This window comes from Petromyzon marinus, unplaced genomic scaffold (genome assembly GCF_048934315.1).
Source record: "Petromyzon marinus isolate PM22_M1 ecotype Great Lakes invasive population unplaced genomic scaffold, UKy_Petmar_22M1.pri1.0 PM_G_Scaffold_20, whole genome shotgun sequence".
Lineage (NCBI taxonomy): Eukaryota > Metazoa > Chordata > Hyperoartia > Petromyzontiformes > Petromyzontidae > Petromyzon > Petromyzon marinus.
This window is the reverse complement of record NW_027422762.1, coordinates 3,232,007-3,249,306: the sequence shown is the minus strand read 5'-3', so window position 1 is coordinate 3,249,306 and position 17,300 is coordinate 3,232,007. Positions and strand designations below refer to the sequence as shown.

Sequence of the window (17,300 nt, the reverse complement as noted above, 5' to 3'; positions counted from 1 at the left end):
CTTACCGACCTACCAAGGAGTTGACCCGTTCTTTCGATGTCCTCTAGTACACAGGTAACTATAGGCTACAACAGGTGTTTCGTAAAGCCAGTAGATACACCTTTCTGCGGCCCACTTTTCACTTCCCACAAAATCAGCAGCCTGCAATACAATGCAGCGATACGGTCCAATTTACACTTCAATGGCGACTAATGGGAGATGCGAATGGACCGTGGAAGACTGGCCCACAAACTTCAGTTTGAGAATGCAGAGGACTGGATGGAAAAATGCCAAGGAAATCCCGATCGGATACCCCCCCCCCCCCAATCTCTCTCTACGAAGAGTTGACGGCGGGGATTTGAGAGGCGGCAGCAGCAGCAGCAGATGGTGGCCGTACGCTTGTGGCAACGAAGCCCCGAGTAGCCGTCCCTGCAGGTGCACACGCCAGGGAGCCGCGCAGCGCCCGCCGTTGACGCAGCCATCTCGGCACAGCGCTGTTCGGGGGGCATCGCCAGAGGCGCACGGGAGGAGGAGCCTTTAGCCGTCGGCAGAATCCTTGCATCGGGTAGAGCGGCCCCAGACATCGTCGTCGTCGTCGTTGTCGTCGGCCGCTAAGTGATCGGAGTGGCGATGATGACGCATTGGCGAATGTTCGTGCGTGTGTATGTGGTCACAACGGTGACTTCCTGGGCCTCAATTATGTCGGCTCAGACTTAAATGAGTACCTGGTGTGCTGTGGATTACGTCAGCATTGGGGCGACAAAAGCGGCTTTGGGGCCGTCCATAAATGACGTCACGCGATTTTGGACGATTTTTGACCCCCCCCTCGTCATTGTCACAAATGTCTGACCCCCCCCAAAAAAAAAGATAAAACATGCTTCAAATCGCTTTAAACTATTGTCATTGTAGTGCGTATTTATTGTGCCGCTGCACTCTGATGTTGTAGGAGAAAACATTTATTAACAAGTCTATTTAATTAAGTGGAGCGTGTTGTCTATATTTATTTAAAGTTGCGCATTTTGATGTGACGTCACATTTCTCACCCCCCCCCCCTCGTCACGCATCGTCACAAATGTCTGACCCCCCCCCCCCCCAGGTGCGTGACGTCATTTATGGACGACCCCTTTGGCGTGGTGTTGGCCACACCACCTACTCGATACAAGACGTACACAAGCTGAAGAATCAGACTGGCGAACGAGAGGCACAATTGAAATAAATACATCGTGACACGGTTGGCATAGATGAGGTGAGAAGGAAAGGAGAGCACCCCATACCTCTGAAGAGTGGCATAACCTTTCCTATCATAGGGGCACAGCTGACAGTAATTCTAGAGGAATGGGATTATATTAATGCTGTCTCTGAGAATCGCACATTGTGTTTGATCGCTCTCATCGGATAGGGCGACCTGAAAAACTGGCGGTGTACTTTCTCACTCTCGCTTGTGTACAATTACGGGTTACCAGAGCACAGAATGCAAGCTCACATTCACTCGGGTAAGATGGGCTGCAAGCACAGTGGCCAGATGTTAACTACCTCGCCTGGTATACAGGAGGTCATTGGTTCGATCTCGACTGATGCCTGCTGCTGTATATTTGGATGTTCTCCCCTTGATCGTGTGGCTTTTTCTCCGAGTCCTCCGGTTTTTCCCTCCCAATTCAGAAGCATGTGTTTGGAGTATTTGGCTGCTAGAAATTTTCACACGATAAGCCACTTCGTTGAGCTATCATTTGTGGCCAGGTCGCTTCTAAAAAAAAGAGCTTTACAGCTCAGTGGGCCCTGGTAAAATAAAAAAGTTTTAATTTAGTATGAGAGGGCAACATTCTCGTCGGTAATGGCATAAGACAGGAGGCGGCAGTGTATACGTGGTGCATCTGCGTTTGAGGCTTAGCCAATTTTCACAGCCTCAGATCAATCCACTGCTGGATGATGCCTTTCCCCATATTATATGGGTTACTTGACCATACTGCACCACACTGGTCAATGCGGTTTGTTTGAAGGGGTCCAGATATCACTTTCAATTCATGTTATAGTCATTCCCTGTAATCGAACTTACAGTGAGGGAAAAAAGTATTTGATCCCCTGCTGATTTTGTACGTTTGCCCACTGACAAAGAAATGATCAGTCTATAATTTTCATGGTAGGTTTATTTGAACAGTGAGAGACAGAATAACAACAACAAAAATCCAGAAAAACGCATGTCAAAAATTTCATAAATTGATTTGCATTTTAATGAGGGAAATAAGTATTTGACCCCTCTGCAAAACATGACTTAGTACTTGGTGGCAAAACCCAGGAGTGTCCCACTTTTGTAGAGGAAACCTTTACAGCAAAATCATCAAACACCCACCACCCCCACCCCACTACCGTTCCCAAAGTCCGCCGAGTGGAAGGTCATGGCAACGCAAGAAAGTCGACTGATCTTTCACGAGGCCAGGACTCCCCACGCCCATGTCTGAGGGTTCTAAGGTCAACTGTAGTTTAGATTAAAAAAATATCTGAATGCAACTGCAACTCACAAAATAACAAAATTAACCCAGAATGCACCAAATCTCGTCAGATCTTTGAAGCTCAACCGGGGAAGAGCCTGGGTTGAGTGCTTAATTTGAAGACTGTCTGGGAAAAGCAGACGTTTTAGGCCTTGCGCTGCAAGTTGGCCAACAGATGTCGGTGTACGGTGACGCTTTTTATATTCTTGGTTCTTTCGGTAAAGTCACGTAGCAGGGAAACAATAAAATAATAAAAATATAAAACATCTATGCAGTTGTCGAGTGTTACCCCCCCCCCACCACCTTTCGTATGCACAGGTAATCTCCGAGTTACTCCGGTTTCCTCTCACGAGCCAAACAAGCTACAAAGGAATTGGTCGAACATCTGAACGCTGGAACTTCATGAATACAAAATCTCAGAAACAGTCAGGATTTCCTGAGTAAATGAACGGGAAACAAATATTCTGACAGTACTATTATTATTATCACCCACGGATGCGCATGTGAACGCCGTTTTGTCAACAGCGCTGGATGCAGCAACAATACGTTCCTAACCTGAAGCCACGAAAAACCTCCCCTATGCATTAAGTGCCTGGCATGAGCAATTCACAATTTTCAGATTCCGTATTCAAAGATCGCACGTGTCCAAAACCAACGGCGCCACGTTCAAGTTGAAACCGGTTCCTTGCGAAGCCTCGGGAGGTACCGGTGGGGCGAGTGGGAGGACGTGTCTCACGGTGGGCCCCCCCCCACCCCAAACTCCCCCTTCTCTCTCCTCGCCGTCCGTCTCGATCTCCACCGCGGTTCTAGTTTCTGTACCGTGCCGCAACATCGGACCACAGCCTCTGCATGTCCTCCAGGCCCCTGGTCCAGAGCTCGCGTAGCTTCACCCAGCCGGTGCGCGCCGTTATCAGCAGGTAGTCGGCGTTCTGCGGGTATCGCAGGATCGTGTAGCGGGCCATGACCAGCGACTGGCAGAACCTGCGGGGAAAAGTAGACCATGTTGTTGTTGTCGCCGTTGCTGTCGTGACGGTTAATATCGTTTGTTATTCAAGAGGGTTTTTGCTGCCGACTTGTTGATCGGCTGGGATTTTAGCGTCCAGGAATCGCAGCCATAGTTGGATCAAGTCTCGTGGTCAGCAGCAGAAGTGCCAGCAGAAGGAAAGTCGCCGTCTTCATCTTCCTCGTCTCCAGCAGCAGCAGCAGCAGCGTGATCAGCAACATGATCGTAAACAACATTGCTATGAGTGTCTTTTCTATAATCATCATCACCGTCATCAGCAGCATCCGTAGAAGTGCTGTTAGCAACATCATGGTAATCAGCATTATTATGTCTAAACTGTTACTGATCCCCCCCGTTCACCAATACACATTAACCAGCATGGTGAAGTATGGTCAACCACCGCGACGATCGACATGGCATTGGCAAGACCTTCATTCATCATTGGTCTGATGAAGAGCTTTAAATAAATAATAAAGCACGTGTTTTTTTTTTTTTTGCCGCACAATCATCGAGTTTATCGGATTCTCGCCAGACCTGGATTAATTCTCGTTACGCAACCGCCACAGGTTTTTGAAGCCAACGTTTCCCGATGCGGCCAACGGCGATCCGGGCAGACCCGACCCGACCTGCCCCGGCCCCCCTCCCCACCTCCGCTCTCACCTGCACGCCACCAGGAAGTAAACGGCCCTCCTCTCGTCCTCGGTGAGGGCCTGCACGCTCTCGTAGCGGCCAGGACGTGACCCCCGGCCTCCATCGCCTCTCCGCTCTCCACCATCATGTACATGATGGCCATGGCCAGGTCGTACACGTGGTAGCCGAACATCATCGAGTTGAGGTCCACAATGCCGGAGACGCGGTGCCGCGGCGCTCCCTCCGCCGACTTGGGCCCCTGCTGCTGCTGCTGCTCGCTTCCCGCGGCCACCTCCTGCACCAGGATGTTGTCGTCATTGAAGTCACCGTGGATTATGCCTGCGGTGAGGGGGAAACGTCGAATTTGATTTCGTCCGTTGTCTTTTATTGTTGACCGTCCTCCCCTCGTCGCCGTCGTCATCGTTCGTGCCCGTGCCGTTTTTATTCCGGCCGCACGATTGGTGTTGCGCAAGCCGCGTGTGCGAGTCTAAGAACGGCCCCCGCAGAGTCTCAGTGAATCACCGACTTCTTCTCCTGCCTTCAAAGGCACAGAATTACAATAACCCACCAGCGTCGTACAACCCTGCACGGGGGCAAGATATGGAGCGGTGTGTAGTGGTATGCACACCGCATCACGAGCCCTTGATTCCCGGCCATGGAGAACATCACTGATATCTGAACCAGTCCTGGGATCCTACCTACCTCCTCACCGACCAGCATGGTGAAGGAGGCAAAACAACCCCCATGACCCTACACAGCCTGGGAATGCCTTCGTCCAGATAGTGCATTGACAAAGGGCTGTACATTATTATTATGAGGATATGTGTAACAAAAACTGTTGAACACGATTTAGCATCCATTGAAAAATGATTTGGTAGAAATTACAATTATGATTTATATACAGTAGCGTCTGAATGTAATAACCCTGTCATTTGATTTCACCTGTGATCAGTGTCTGTGCGAGTGTCCCCCATTACATGCATGCCTTGTAATGCATCTGTGTATGCTGGGTAAAAGTAATCACGTAAAGCACATTGCAAAGAAAATGCTTGCCACAAATGAATCACAATACCTTGCTGATCTCGTCAAGCAGCATAAACCATCACGCGAATTCGGGTGATCCTCGCAGCGGCTTTTGGCTAACCATCGAACAAACAAAGACGGTCACCGCATCGCGCGCTTTCAGATGCACTTCTGCGGCCGTCTGAAAAGCTCTTCTTTCCGATATTAGGAAGCACTGGAGCTATGCACTTTTAAACCTAGATTGAACACTAATTTATTTTTGAACTGATTTTTTGTGTTTAGTTTGTTGTCCTTCCCCCGCACCTCCGATTAGCACGGTTGGCTATGTACGGTGCGAAAGAAGTTCAACGTACACACGTACGCGGCACCCGTCGTGGCTTCAAGGCCTCGTCGGTGGCCTGAAGCGCCCCTCGCCCCCTGAGGCATGGAGCTACGTCCCGGGTGAAGCTGCGAGGCGAGCGTACATCTGGTAAACTTGTGCAGGTTGGGTTGGATCTCCTCGCGGAACTTGGCGATGACCTCCCTGACCAGACCCTGGTTGGGGTCGCCGTCCAGAGTGAAGAGGTAGGGCTCGAGCAGGTGGGTGTTTGACAGGTTCCAGATGAAATCGTCTAGTTGCAGGGAGTGCAGGAACGGGTGCTCAAACTATGCAGATGTTTAAAAACGAAGGCGGTAAGATGACAAAAAATGCAATACGAGATTAACATCGCATTGGCCAGTTGAGTACACATGTAAGTTAAAGGCAGCAAAACGTCAAGCTAGCAAAGGATAGTCTTCGTTTCAAAAAAGATGTTCTCCTTGACTTATTATTTTCTCTTTGTTTTTTTTTCCGGTAAAGTCACGTAGGTAAAACTATAAAATAAAAGAATAAATGAAAAAACAACTACATTTTTAAAAATTCTATCATTTTATAGTTTTACCTACGTGACTTTACCGAAAAAACCAAAGAGTATGAATCCTTGCAGTCAAGAAAGCTAAAAATCTAGACTTATTATGCAGCTGAGGGTGGGGCTGCCCAAGTCCTGCGTGCGGCTGGCAAATGTTTGATTGGTATTTGTGAGTAACAGGACACTTGAATGGATCTGAGAAGTAGTTTTGTGAGATCACCTTCTGCGGGCCATTCTCTAACCAGAGGTGATGCACAGAATGAGATGTTTTTTTCCATCTCATGACATGGCACCAATTAGCACAACTCATACAGCCCTTATCAAGGCACTGCCGTATTCAGTGTTGGTCATGTAGGGTGTTTGACCATACTTCGCCAAACTGGTCAGTGTAGGTTGGTGAAGGATAGAGGACAAGGGGGGGTGGGCAGGACTGGTTCAGATATCACTTGCCACGAATGTTAGGCGTGGCCGGAAATAAAACTCAGGTGGCCGGGTTCGTAGCGCAGTGTGCGCACAACTGCGCCACCGCTCCACCCCGACGCTTGGAATAAAATTTGGGGGGGGGGGAAACAAAAATACGTTGCTTGAAAACCAGCCATTCGATCACTTGAAAGGACTCTCACATTGCTAATTATGAACAGCTGCGTACGTTCTGAGCGAGTGGGCTCGTTACGTCACATTACACTTGCTTACCGAGAGAAAAGGCTCGCCGAGACTCAAGACTTTTTTTTTAAGATTGTCGCAGTAAGGGGTTGGGGAAACTATCGCTCCGCATTTCCCAATGAAGTAATTTGCGAGTTATTTCTTTTTTGCCTCTTTACTTTGTCGAATATTCTCATATTCTTGTTTCTTTCGGTAAAGTCACGTAGAAGGGAAACAATAAAATAATAAAAATATAAAACAATAGAATTTTCACGACGTTTCGACTGCAACACAAGCAATCATCATCAGGTGTGAAAACCACAACAAGAATTTTTTTTTTTATTTCCTTGTTGTGGTTTTCACAGCTCATGACGATTGCTTGTGTTGCAGTCGAAACGTCGTGAGAATGTTATTGTTTTATATTTTTTATTATTTTATTGTTTCCCTTCTACGTGGTGACTTTACCGAAAGCAACAAGAATATGAATCCCTGCAGTCTCACGTCACCTGTCAAGAGGCGCTCGTGCGCTCGTACCTGCTGCAGGGCTTGGTGGATGCTCGCTGCCAGCTTGCCCACCTGGTAGTACAGGCTGCCATCCGCCAGCACCCTGGACAGCGGCACGCCGGGCAGGTACGTGAGCAGCCGCACGTTGAACTCCTTCTCTCCTTCGCCGCAGTCTGAGAATTCACAGCAGGAGTCGCCACCGAGGTCAAGAGGTCACCACGGTTAGTGAAATCTCACCGTCGCTTCCTTTTGCTGGAACATAAAAAGCTGTTTGGAAGCTGATATCGGAACCTCCAAGGTCTGGCCAAAGTGTCAACTCACCACTTTGCGCCCTGTGTTCATTACCCACGTGCTATACTACACAGGGTCTCTGATGAATTGCTCAACTGATAGCCAAGGCTACTATTCTTTTTTTAGGAAATTAAGCGACAATTTGCTGCTCAGCATTAAATGGTTAATAACAATAATGAACGTGCTAAGTCCCATATATAACGCACATAAAATTCGTGTAGTCTTTAAAACGCCAATCTCTCAAGCAACTTGAATCGAGTATTTCTGTTCCCCCCCCCCCCAACAATAGTAAATTGGAGTGATTTTTTCCTCATGACTTTCTTTCACGATACTATTAACGCAGAAATTAATAACAAGAACGCATTCCGAAATTCGCATTCCTATATGGCCTTGTTGTCTAAACCGCTGTAGCTAAATAAAGCATTTGAGAGGAATAATACCTCACCACACCGATGCGTAAGGCATCCGCCAAAGTTGCAACGTGGCACGCAACCCTCACGCCTTAGCGCACGCTGGCCGGAACCGGGGGCAATTCGCCCAGGTTCGGGCCAGAATGGATACGTCAGCACCACGAGTCTAGCTGAATTCCCTGGGTTCAGCTTGAGCAAATTACTTAGGAGCAGGGTGAATGGGGGCCCCATCTGCATCAGGAGGCGACTTTTATCGCTCGTTCCATCACGTAAATATAAGGGTCAGCGGCATTCCGTGATCTTCGCATTCCAAACACGGCGTTGGGCGGCGATGTCAGCTCATGCGATGAACCCCGAGCCTGGGTTTAAAGGAGCGCTGCTAGCCCAGGCATTATAATCAGAATATGTACTTTTACTGGAGGAATCCGATGAGCTATGAAGCACTTTGCTTTACAAATGTTTAGCAGCCCAGTGTTGTCCCAACTACAGCCCGTGGGCCAAGCCCGAACCACCAAAATTAATTCATTCTGGTCTACAGGACAACTATCCCGCCACGCCTTACAAGAACTAATTAAGTACATGTCTCAGTCAGCAATACTCACTTGAAATTACACACGACAACCGTCGCCCCCGCGCCCTCCCCCCAACTGAAAAGTTTGACAAGACCCTCCCGATACTCAGTGAGGCTCTGCTGTGAAAACAAGTGTAACGATGATGATTACAATAATAATATTAATAGAAGTGATGCGATGCAGGAGGCCGGAGTGGGTGTGGGGGAGAGATAAGCTCTGTATCGACATGTTTGCATTTCTCTAAATCTCTCCTCTTGCGGATAGATCTTTCTCCTATCTCTTCCATATAAATATCATATTTCTGATTAAATCTCTCTCTGAATGAGTTAAATGATGACATCACCCTGCTGCTCTATTTAAGACCGGGAGCAAGTGAGGGCTTCACCATTCTGGCGAATTGCCCGATGATGCTGGATGTAATTACCAGCGAAACGTCGTATTCAAATATTGTAAATGTTGTGGATTCACTCTTCATCACACCGGTGGGCTAAAGTAGTGAACTATTTTATGTGTTGTCAACGTGACACATTTTTTACTGTTTGGCTGTGTCGGGTGGTGGAGGGTTATGACACATTTATAAATAACGTGATCTCACCCAAAAACCTTTATCATGAATAAATCTCTCTCATATCTCTACAATATATCACTTGTGACATATCTTTCCCGTCTATGCTTGTTCATGTAATACATGGTTTTGGTTTGACGTGTTCCCCTTGTCAGCCAATCCGGAACTCGATGCAAAGAGTTTGACGTTTGCTTCTCAGGGTCTCGTGGGAGACCCTGAGAAGCAAAGGTGTGGGGAGGTGGAACACACTGTGCAGTTGGCGAATGGCGGCGGCGGTGAACTGTACAAACATTATATCTACCAACTTGCAGGTCAGTAGATGAGAAAACAGCAAGTGTGCTTCTGATCTCTCACCACAGATGTTATCGTCTCGTCCGTGTGGCTTTGCTGTGAGCAGTCATTCCAGTTTCATCCCACACACCAAACATTGTTTTTTTTTATATATATATGAAGAATTTACAAAATATCACAATGTGGACCTTGGGCCAGTACCAACAAGCAGTGCGTTACATCCACCAACCTCACAAAAACTAAAAAGTACGATCCTTTTACATCACTTATCGTCAGTGGAGTGAGACCCAGTATTATACCACCGCCTCATGCTCGGATATTGATCGTTGTCTTTGCAAGTATAAACCAATGCTGTGTTCGTATGATTACTATCAGCCTATGACTAAATCACCTGGAATGTGCCCTATCATAAGATCTGAAAGCTAAGCAGGTTGAGCCTGGATTAGGGCTTCTATGGGTTACAATCGTGCATTAAACAGGCATCACAGGCTGCTGCGTGGTGCTATGTTGTGGGGGCCAGAGTTCAGTTGCAGCAAAATCAATTGTACTGCACTGTACATCTATTAAACTTGATTTGTCACTTTCGTGACTGCAGGAATGACTCTTTGGTTTTTTCGGTAAAGTCACGTAGAAATAAGAAATAATAATAAAATTACATAATAGCATACGACGTTTCGATTGCAACGCAAGCAATCATCATCAGGCATAGAAGAGCTAAATTTAAGAGAGAGGAAACACAGAACCGCAGATATATATACAGACACCTAAGTAGAAGGGAGTTCACACAGAGACACAAAGAGAGACACAACGTACGGAGCACAGAGAGATAGGGTCTCTGTGCCGAGGCCTTAGCATGTAGGGGGAGACAAAGGGAGATGGAGACGCACATCAAGTAGAACAATATTTAGTATTACGTACATCTCTTCTCCAATGTCTCTGCTCCCGGGACCCACGCGGGCGCAGCTCACCGATGTTCTCGAGCGACATGATCTTCCCGCTGACGTTGTCCACCACCTCCTGCATGGGGAAGCCCCTCTCCCGCAGGAAACTCATCATGGCCATCTGCACCTCGAGCATCTGCGGCCGCTGGCTGTCCCGCGTGTTGGTGACCTTGAGCACGAACTGGCGACCGTCGCGCGCCAGCACACGGTAGTTCTGGTCGACGTAGCTCGCCAGCGGGCTCACCCCCGCCACGCTCACCCCGTAGAGGCGCTCCACCAGCTCCGCCGCGCGGGACTCGCTGAGGCACGGCTTCTCGTGCTCGCTGCCATCGTCCTGCGGCGCGGCTTGCATCGTCTTCAACGGACAAAACGAGGGCAATCAAAAAGCTTTTGGGTTTTGCAAGTGCACGTTGGCGTCCGCTCCATTCGTGCAGCGCAAGGCGCCTCCGATGAGCACGGTTGGCTACGTACGGTGCGAAACAAGCTCAGCGTACACACGAGGCTACACCCTGGAGGCGCTACGCTTCACGGACAGCCCACAGTAGTTGTCGCATTTACAGAATTGTGCCGACACACGTGGCATACTACTGATTTAAATTACATCTCCGAGATCTTTAGCATCCGACTGTGAAGCAGACAGTACGCAATATTTACAGTTCATACACCCACAGCGTTAACCGGGGTGGTCGTGGGGCTCGTACCACAAACATCTGCAACGCGCTACCGCTCGGCCATGAAGTCAATCGATCGATCAGCGATCAATAAACAAGTCTCTTTGCTCGCATCACATTTAATAGCAACACATTTCACCGAACAGAAAAGCACCACTTAAACATGTCAGATATAAGATTCGTAATAACAGAGAATTATCCTTGTGTATTTCAGTGGAAATACAGCCAGTGCCTGATAAAGTAGCATTACTGTAACTGGAATTATAACAAGAACCGTGGGTTTATGCAGCATTGGGGAGCTGCAGCTATGGCCCACCGAGTAAACACCTTGTCCCGTAAGCACGAAATCACGTGTTCAAATTCCACTGGATGTGTAATTGTGTGAATAATAATCAGGGCTTAATCTGTCACTGAATATTTTCCGGGTCGCTGGTGCGGAGTGGAGTGGGCAGCACAGCCCCGGTAGCCACGGCGATAGCGAAAGGTACACACTGGACGTGGTGTGCCGGGTGTCAGCAGATTTTTCAGAGTCGCTGACACAGAGCAGCCCTGGCCGAAATTATCTCCATACATATGTAAAAGGCAAAGTTGTGATTATGTGTGTCTATTCAAAATGTTTAGCGTACTTCCCGACATGCAACAAACTTGAAATTTGCCATGTGGGTACTTTCCAGACTGTACACCACGCAAAAAATATTAAAATACACTTTTGTGTTTTTTTCTGGGGGGAGGAGGGGGGGAGCTCAATAATGCATTTTTTTTGCACGGCAAGTGAGCTGTGACGTCAAATATGTCACGTGACCCACGCATGTGGAAGCTTAACGCATTGTAGTGTAGTGGTTAGCGCACTGCGCTACGAACCCGGCAACCCGAGTTCAATTCCCGCTCACGGCCACCACCGGTGACGATTATTTCAACCGCTCCTGGGCCTCCCCTAGATCGACTCAGCCTCAAACGAGTAATTGCTGTGGTGTGTGAACATCGCCACTGGGGACACAAAGGCGGCCGGGCGTGGTGCTGTCACCCACCCCTTCGTCTGTATATATAAAAGCGAAATTTGTGAATATGTGTGTCTGTTCGAAATGTTTAGCATACTTCCCGACATGCAACAAACTTGAAATTTGCCATGTGGGTAGCTTCCAGACTGTAAACAATGCAAAAAGTATAAAATATACTCTTTGGTTCTATTGGGTAAAGTCACGTAGGTGAAAATAAAATAACAAAAAATCACGACGTTTCGGCCACAACACAAGCGGCCTTCATCAGGTGAAGGGACGAGACTGTCTGGAGGACAGCGCTGGAGTGTGAGAAGCCACGCTCAGATCACGACCTTTAAGCTGTGTGAGAAGAAAAACACAAAGCGCCTTGACAAAGGAATTATCATATAATTTAGCATTGAAATGGCTCATTGAAATAGCTAAGTTAAAGTATACACATCCGCAGAGGTACCCTTTGACAAAGGAATTAGCATAGAATACAATTTTATAAAACAATAAAATTGTATTGTTTTATAAAACTACAATTGTATTGTTTTATATTTTATTATTTTACTAGCGGTAAGTACCCGGCGTTGCCCGGGCGAAAGAGATAGACTCACACATCAACTTACACACAGACATCGACCCACACACGTAGAAACACATCGACTTACACGCGCACACACATACACATATAGACTCACACAGACAGACATCGACTTACACACACACACATATGAACTTACACACACATAGACATCCACTTTAGATACACCCACATGGAGTTACACACATACAGCGACTCACACACACATCGATTCACACACAGACAAAGGTGAACTCACACACACATTGACGTAAAAACACGTCATTACACACACACACATATCGAGTAAGACACACACACACACGGACGTATATATACACACACATGGACCCACGCACACACATTGACTTACACACACACACATAGACTCGCACACACATAAATAGACTGACACACACATTGCCCCACACACATATGGACTCTACTTTAGATACACACACATGGAGTTACACACACATATCAACTCACACACATGGACTTACACACACACACATGTATGGACTTACACACACACATGTGGACTAACATAGAGACATGGACTGACACACATACACATGGACGTACACACACACATCGACTGACACACATAGACACACAAACGCACATTGACTTACACACTGACATGGAGCCATGCACACACATTGACTAACACACACACAAACACATCGACTAACACACACACAGCGACTGACACGCACACATGGACTGACACGCACCCTTGGACTGACACACACACACAAACACATCGACCTACACACACACACACAGCGACTGATGCACACACATGGACTGACACGCACCCTTGGACTGACACACACACACACATCGACCTACACACACACACATCGACTGATACACACACATGGACTGACACGCACCCTTGGACTGACACACACACACACACATCGACCTACACACACACACATCGGGGGTTGTCCGTTAGAAAAAGACAGACACACGCATGGTCCTACACGCACACACGTATGGACTCAAACACACACATCAAATCACAAACAAAGATCCCCCATATAGCCTTAACAGACTGTAGGGGCAAGTGCTGTTAGCGAGCACCTATGAAGGCCGGAACGGTACACCAGGGGGTGAGTGGCCAGCACCACGCCCGACCGCCTTTGTCTCCCTAGTGCCGATGTTTACACACCGCACCAGGTACTCATTTAGAGGCTGAGTCGACCTAGGGGAGGCCCGGGACCGGTTCAGATAATCGTCACTGGTGTTGGCTGTGAGCGGGAATCGAACCCAGGTCGCCAGGTTCATAGCGCAGTGCGCTAACCGCTACACTATCGCTCCCCACATCAAATCACACACACACATCGACGTGCACAGCAATCCCCGATGATGGCACAGCTATGAGCATCGCAGTACTACGTATCAGCAAATAGTGTGACGTGAGCAATCGAAATAGTAGAAATGCATAGAAGAAATCAGCTGAAATAAGTGTACATGAATGAGCATCAGTATGCACAGGTAAGTTGAGAAGCAGGCTACAGTCTAGATTATAGAGTGGCAGTATGTCGACTCAATGACATAAGCATAGCTACAGTCGACATAAAAAGCTGGCAATATGGGCAGCAGCTGAAAAATCAGGATACAGTCGACATGAAAGGCTGGCAGTACACTGAGTGAGGTAAAGAAGCAGGCAACAGATTATAGACTGGCATACACTCATAATGGGCAAAAGCTAAATTAGCAGTGTGTATAATAGCGGCGGTGCACTGGCGTGAATTAATCAGCAGGCAACAAGCCACATCACAGACTGGCAGTGCACGGTCTCAGCGTCATAAAAACACAGCTCAAAAAGGAAACATGTAGCAACCTAAGAATTTAAAAAGTATTTTTCTGCACACAAAGAAAGTGATTGTAATATCTGCCACCTTCTTTGTTTCATAATAGTAAACAATGAACCCGAGTTATTATCTGCACACAAACATTATTATTATTGTAATATCAGACAACTTATTTGTTTGGGAATAGTAAACAATGAACCCGAGTTATTATCTGCGCACGAACATTATCATTGTAATATTTGGCAACTTATTTGTTTGATAATAGTGTAGGGAGGGGCGTGTATGGGCTATGTGTAGCGACGGTCTGTGTACAACTTACCTGTAAGGACTGACATAGTCCAGTAGGGGCAGTCGCAATATCCCTTGCCCCGTAGCAGGAGGGGGCTGTTGGGTGTCCTGGGATCCGCCGGGGTCCCTCCTGGGGGGAGGCGGCTGCCGGGTGTTCTGTTAAACACGTGAAATAAAATGTCCGGTGTGAGCTCCACTGAACGCACAACACTTGGCGCGGTCCACCGCCCCCTTCCCCCCCCCAAGCAATTGGCGTGAGTTGGTACGGTCAATGTCGCGCAGTAAATAAATTCATATAGCGAAATCCCACGAAATCGCTGTGACTAATTTAAGGGTGACGGACATGAAAAAGGAAGAGCCTATTCCCACCGTGGGGCTTAGGGCGTGCTGGCTGGCACATTTTTTTCGATGTCAACCCCACGGTTCGAGAGGCAAATCCCTCGCAAGCGCACGCGCGCGGAGACGTTTATAGATAAGATATTTACATACAAAAATTATGCCTTTTATTTCATAATACGAACGCCCGCTGGCAGAAGGTCAAGGGACAGACCCAGGTGCCACGGGTCGACTGACTGAGATGACTGGCTGATGCACCACCTGTGCCCCCTCCTGTGCCAACCTGTTGTGCTTTAGCCACCCGGCGTTCCGCTCGTTGTTGTGAGCGTCGCTCCTCCGCCCTCCGTTGTTGTTGGAGGGTGACTGCCTCCAACTGCCCAGTAGCAGCGTCCTTCACGAGCCTCCTCCACAGAGGCCGATCTTGACACCGCTGGTACCAGTCATCGGCAAGTCCACTCAGCTCCACGTCCTCCTGTACCACATCACTCCATCTCTTCTCTAGCCCGTGCCGCGCACAGACAAAGATACCCCGTATAGCCTTAACAGACTGTAGGGGCAAGTGCTGTTAGCGAGCGCCTTTAAAGGCCAGCACGGCACACGAGGGGGTGGGTGGCCAGCACCATGCCCGGCCGCCTTTGTCTCCCTAGCGGCGATGTTAACACATCGCTCCAGGTACTCATTTGAGGCTGAGTCGACCTACACACACACAGACACATATCCTTGTGCGTGGTCTCACCTGGTCGTCGTCCTCACGGTCAGTGAGCAGCGTGAGGAGTGAGCGCAGCGTCCCAGCCGCCCTCACCACCCCCACTGCCCACTTCTCGGGTTACTCGCAACCACCACCAACACCACCAGCACCACCACCAACACCACGGCCACCACCCCCACCAACGCCACCACCACCACCACCGCCACCACCGCAACCACCACCACCAACACCACCACCACCAACACCACCCCCACCAACACCACCACCACCAACACCACGGCCACCACCCCCACCAACGCCACCACCACCACCACCGCCACCACCGCAACCACCACCACCAACACCACCACTACCAACACCACCCCCACCACCACCAACAACAACAACAACCGCCATTCGCCACTAAGTGGCGGTGACGTCACCACGACGCTTGTGCCAGGCTATGTGCACCCTGAGGCCACGTGAAGTGTCGAACGCCCGCTGGCAGGAGGTCACGGGGCAGACCCAGGTGCCACGGGTCGACTGACTGAGATGACTGGCTGATGCACCACCTGTGCCCCCTACTGTGCCAACCTGCTGTGCTTTAGCCACCCGGCGCTCCGCTCGCTGTTGTAAGCGTCGCTCCTCCGCCCTCCGTTGTTGTTGGAGGGCGACTGCCTCCAACTGCCCAGTAGCATCCTTCACGAGCCTCCTCCACAGAGGCCGATCTTGACACCGCTGGTACCAGTCATCGGCAAGTCCACTCAGCTCCACGTCCTCCTGTACCACATCACTCCATCTCTTCTCTAGCCCGTGCCGCGCCCGCTTAGCCCCCTCAATCCGGCCAAACAACAACACCACCACCACCAACACCACCGCCACCACCACCACCACCACCGCCACCACCACCAACACCACCCCCACCACCACCAACACTACGGCCACCACCCCCACCAACGCCACCACCACCAACACCACCACTACCCCCACCACCACCAACCACCACCACCAACACCACCACCTCCACCACCACCGACAACACCACCACCACCAACACCACCACCACCCCCACCAACACCACCAACACCACCCCCACCACCACCAACACCACAGCCAGCGGCGGTGGTGTTGGTGGTGCAGCAGCAGCAGCGTCTGAGAGCGCCCAGGAAGCCGAGCCACCAGCGGCACAGCGGGGAGCCAAGCGGCAGTGCGGCAGCAGCAGGAGCAGCAGCAGGGACAGCAGCAGCAGGGACAGCAGCAGCAGGGACAGCAGGGACAGCAGCAGCAGGGACAGCAGGGGCAGTAGGGACAGCAGCAGGGACAGCAGCAGGGACAGCAGCAGCAGGGACAGCAGCAGGGGCAGCAGAGGCAGCAACAGCAGCAGGGGCAGCAGCAGCAGGGACAGCAGCAGGGGCAGCAGGGACAGCAGCAGGGGCAGCATCAGGGACAGGGCGCGGAGCGTGAGACAGGAAGGCCGTGTTGGCCATGGTGGTGACAAAGTCCCTCGTTCTGGGGGGGAGGGAGGGGGAGTGGGGGAGTGGTGAGTGTACTAGTGGTGAGTAGTGGTGAGTGTACTAGTGGTGAGTGGTGAGTGTACTAGTGGTGAGTGTACTAGTGGTGAGTGTACTAGTGGTGAGTAGTGGTGAGTAGTGGTGAGTGGTGAGCAGTGGTGAGTGTACCAGTGGTGAGTGTACTAGTGGTGAC

At 49.6% G+C, this 17,300-nt stretch overlaps 1 protein-coding gene across 1 annotated transcript; it reads right to left on the bottom strand.

The window, feature by feature from the left end:
• Positions 1-2,105: 2,105 nt before the first annotated feature.
• LOC142912423 (hydroxylysine kinase-like) lies at positions 2,106-15,771 on the bottom strand. The gene is made up of 8 exons (XM_076060620.1): positions 15,645-15,771; positions 15,192-15,338; positions 14,604-14,728; positions 10,252-10,579; positions 7,185-7,327; positions 5,586-5,766; positions 4,129-4,437; positions 2,106-3,446 (listed from the first exon to the last, which is right to left on the bottom strand). The coding sequence occupies exons 4-8, from the start codon at positions 10,574-10,576 to the stop codon at positions 3,376-3,378; spliced, it is 1,029 nt and encodes a 342-aa protein (XP_075916735.1). The 5' UTR covers positions 10,577-10,579; positions 14,604-14,728; positions 15,192-15,338; positions 15,645-15,771; the 3' UTR covers positions 2,106-3,375.
• Between the last annotated feature and the right edge of the window lie 1,529 nt (positions 15,772-17,300).

Excerpts from the sequence above, each read along its gene's own strand:
- LOC142912423 (XM_076060620.1), bottom strand. The coding sequence starts at position 10,576 with ATGCAAGCCGCGCCGCAGGACGATGGCAGCGAGCACGAGAAGCCGTGC. Across the intron at positions 5,767-7,184 it reads TCCACCAAGCCCTGCAGCAG|TTTGAGCACCCGTTCCTGCA; the intron begins GTACGAGCGCAC and ends ACATCTGCATAG. Across the intron at positions 4,438-5,585 it reads CCTGCACAAGTTTACCAGAT|GCATAATCCACGGTGACTTC; the intron begins GTACGCTCGCCT and ends CCCTCACCGCAG.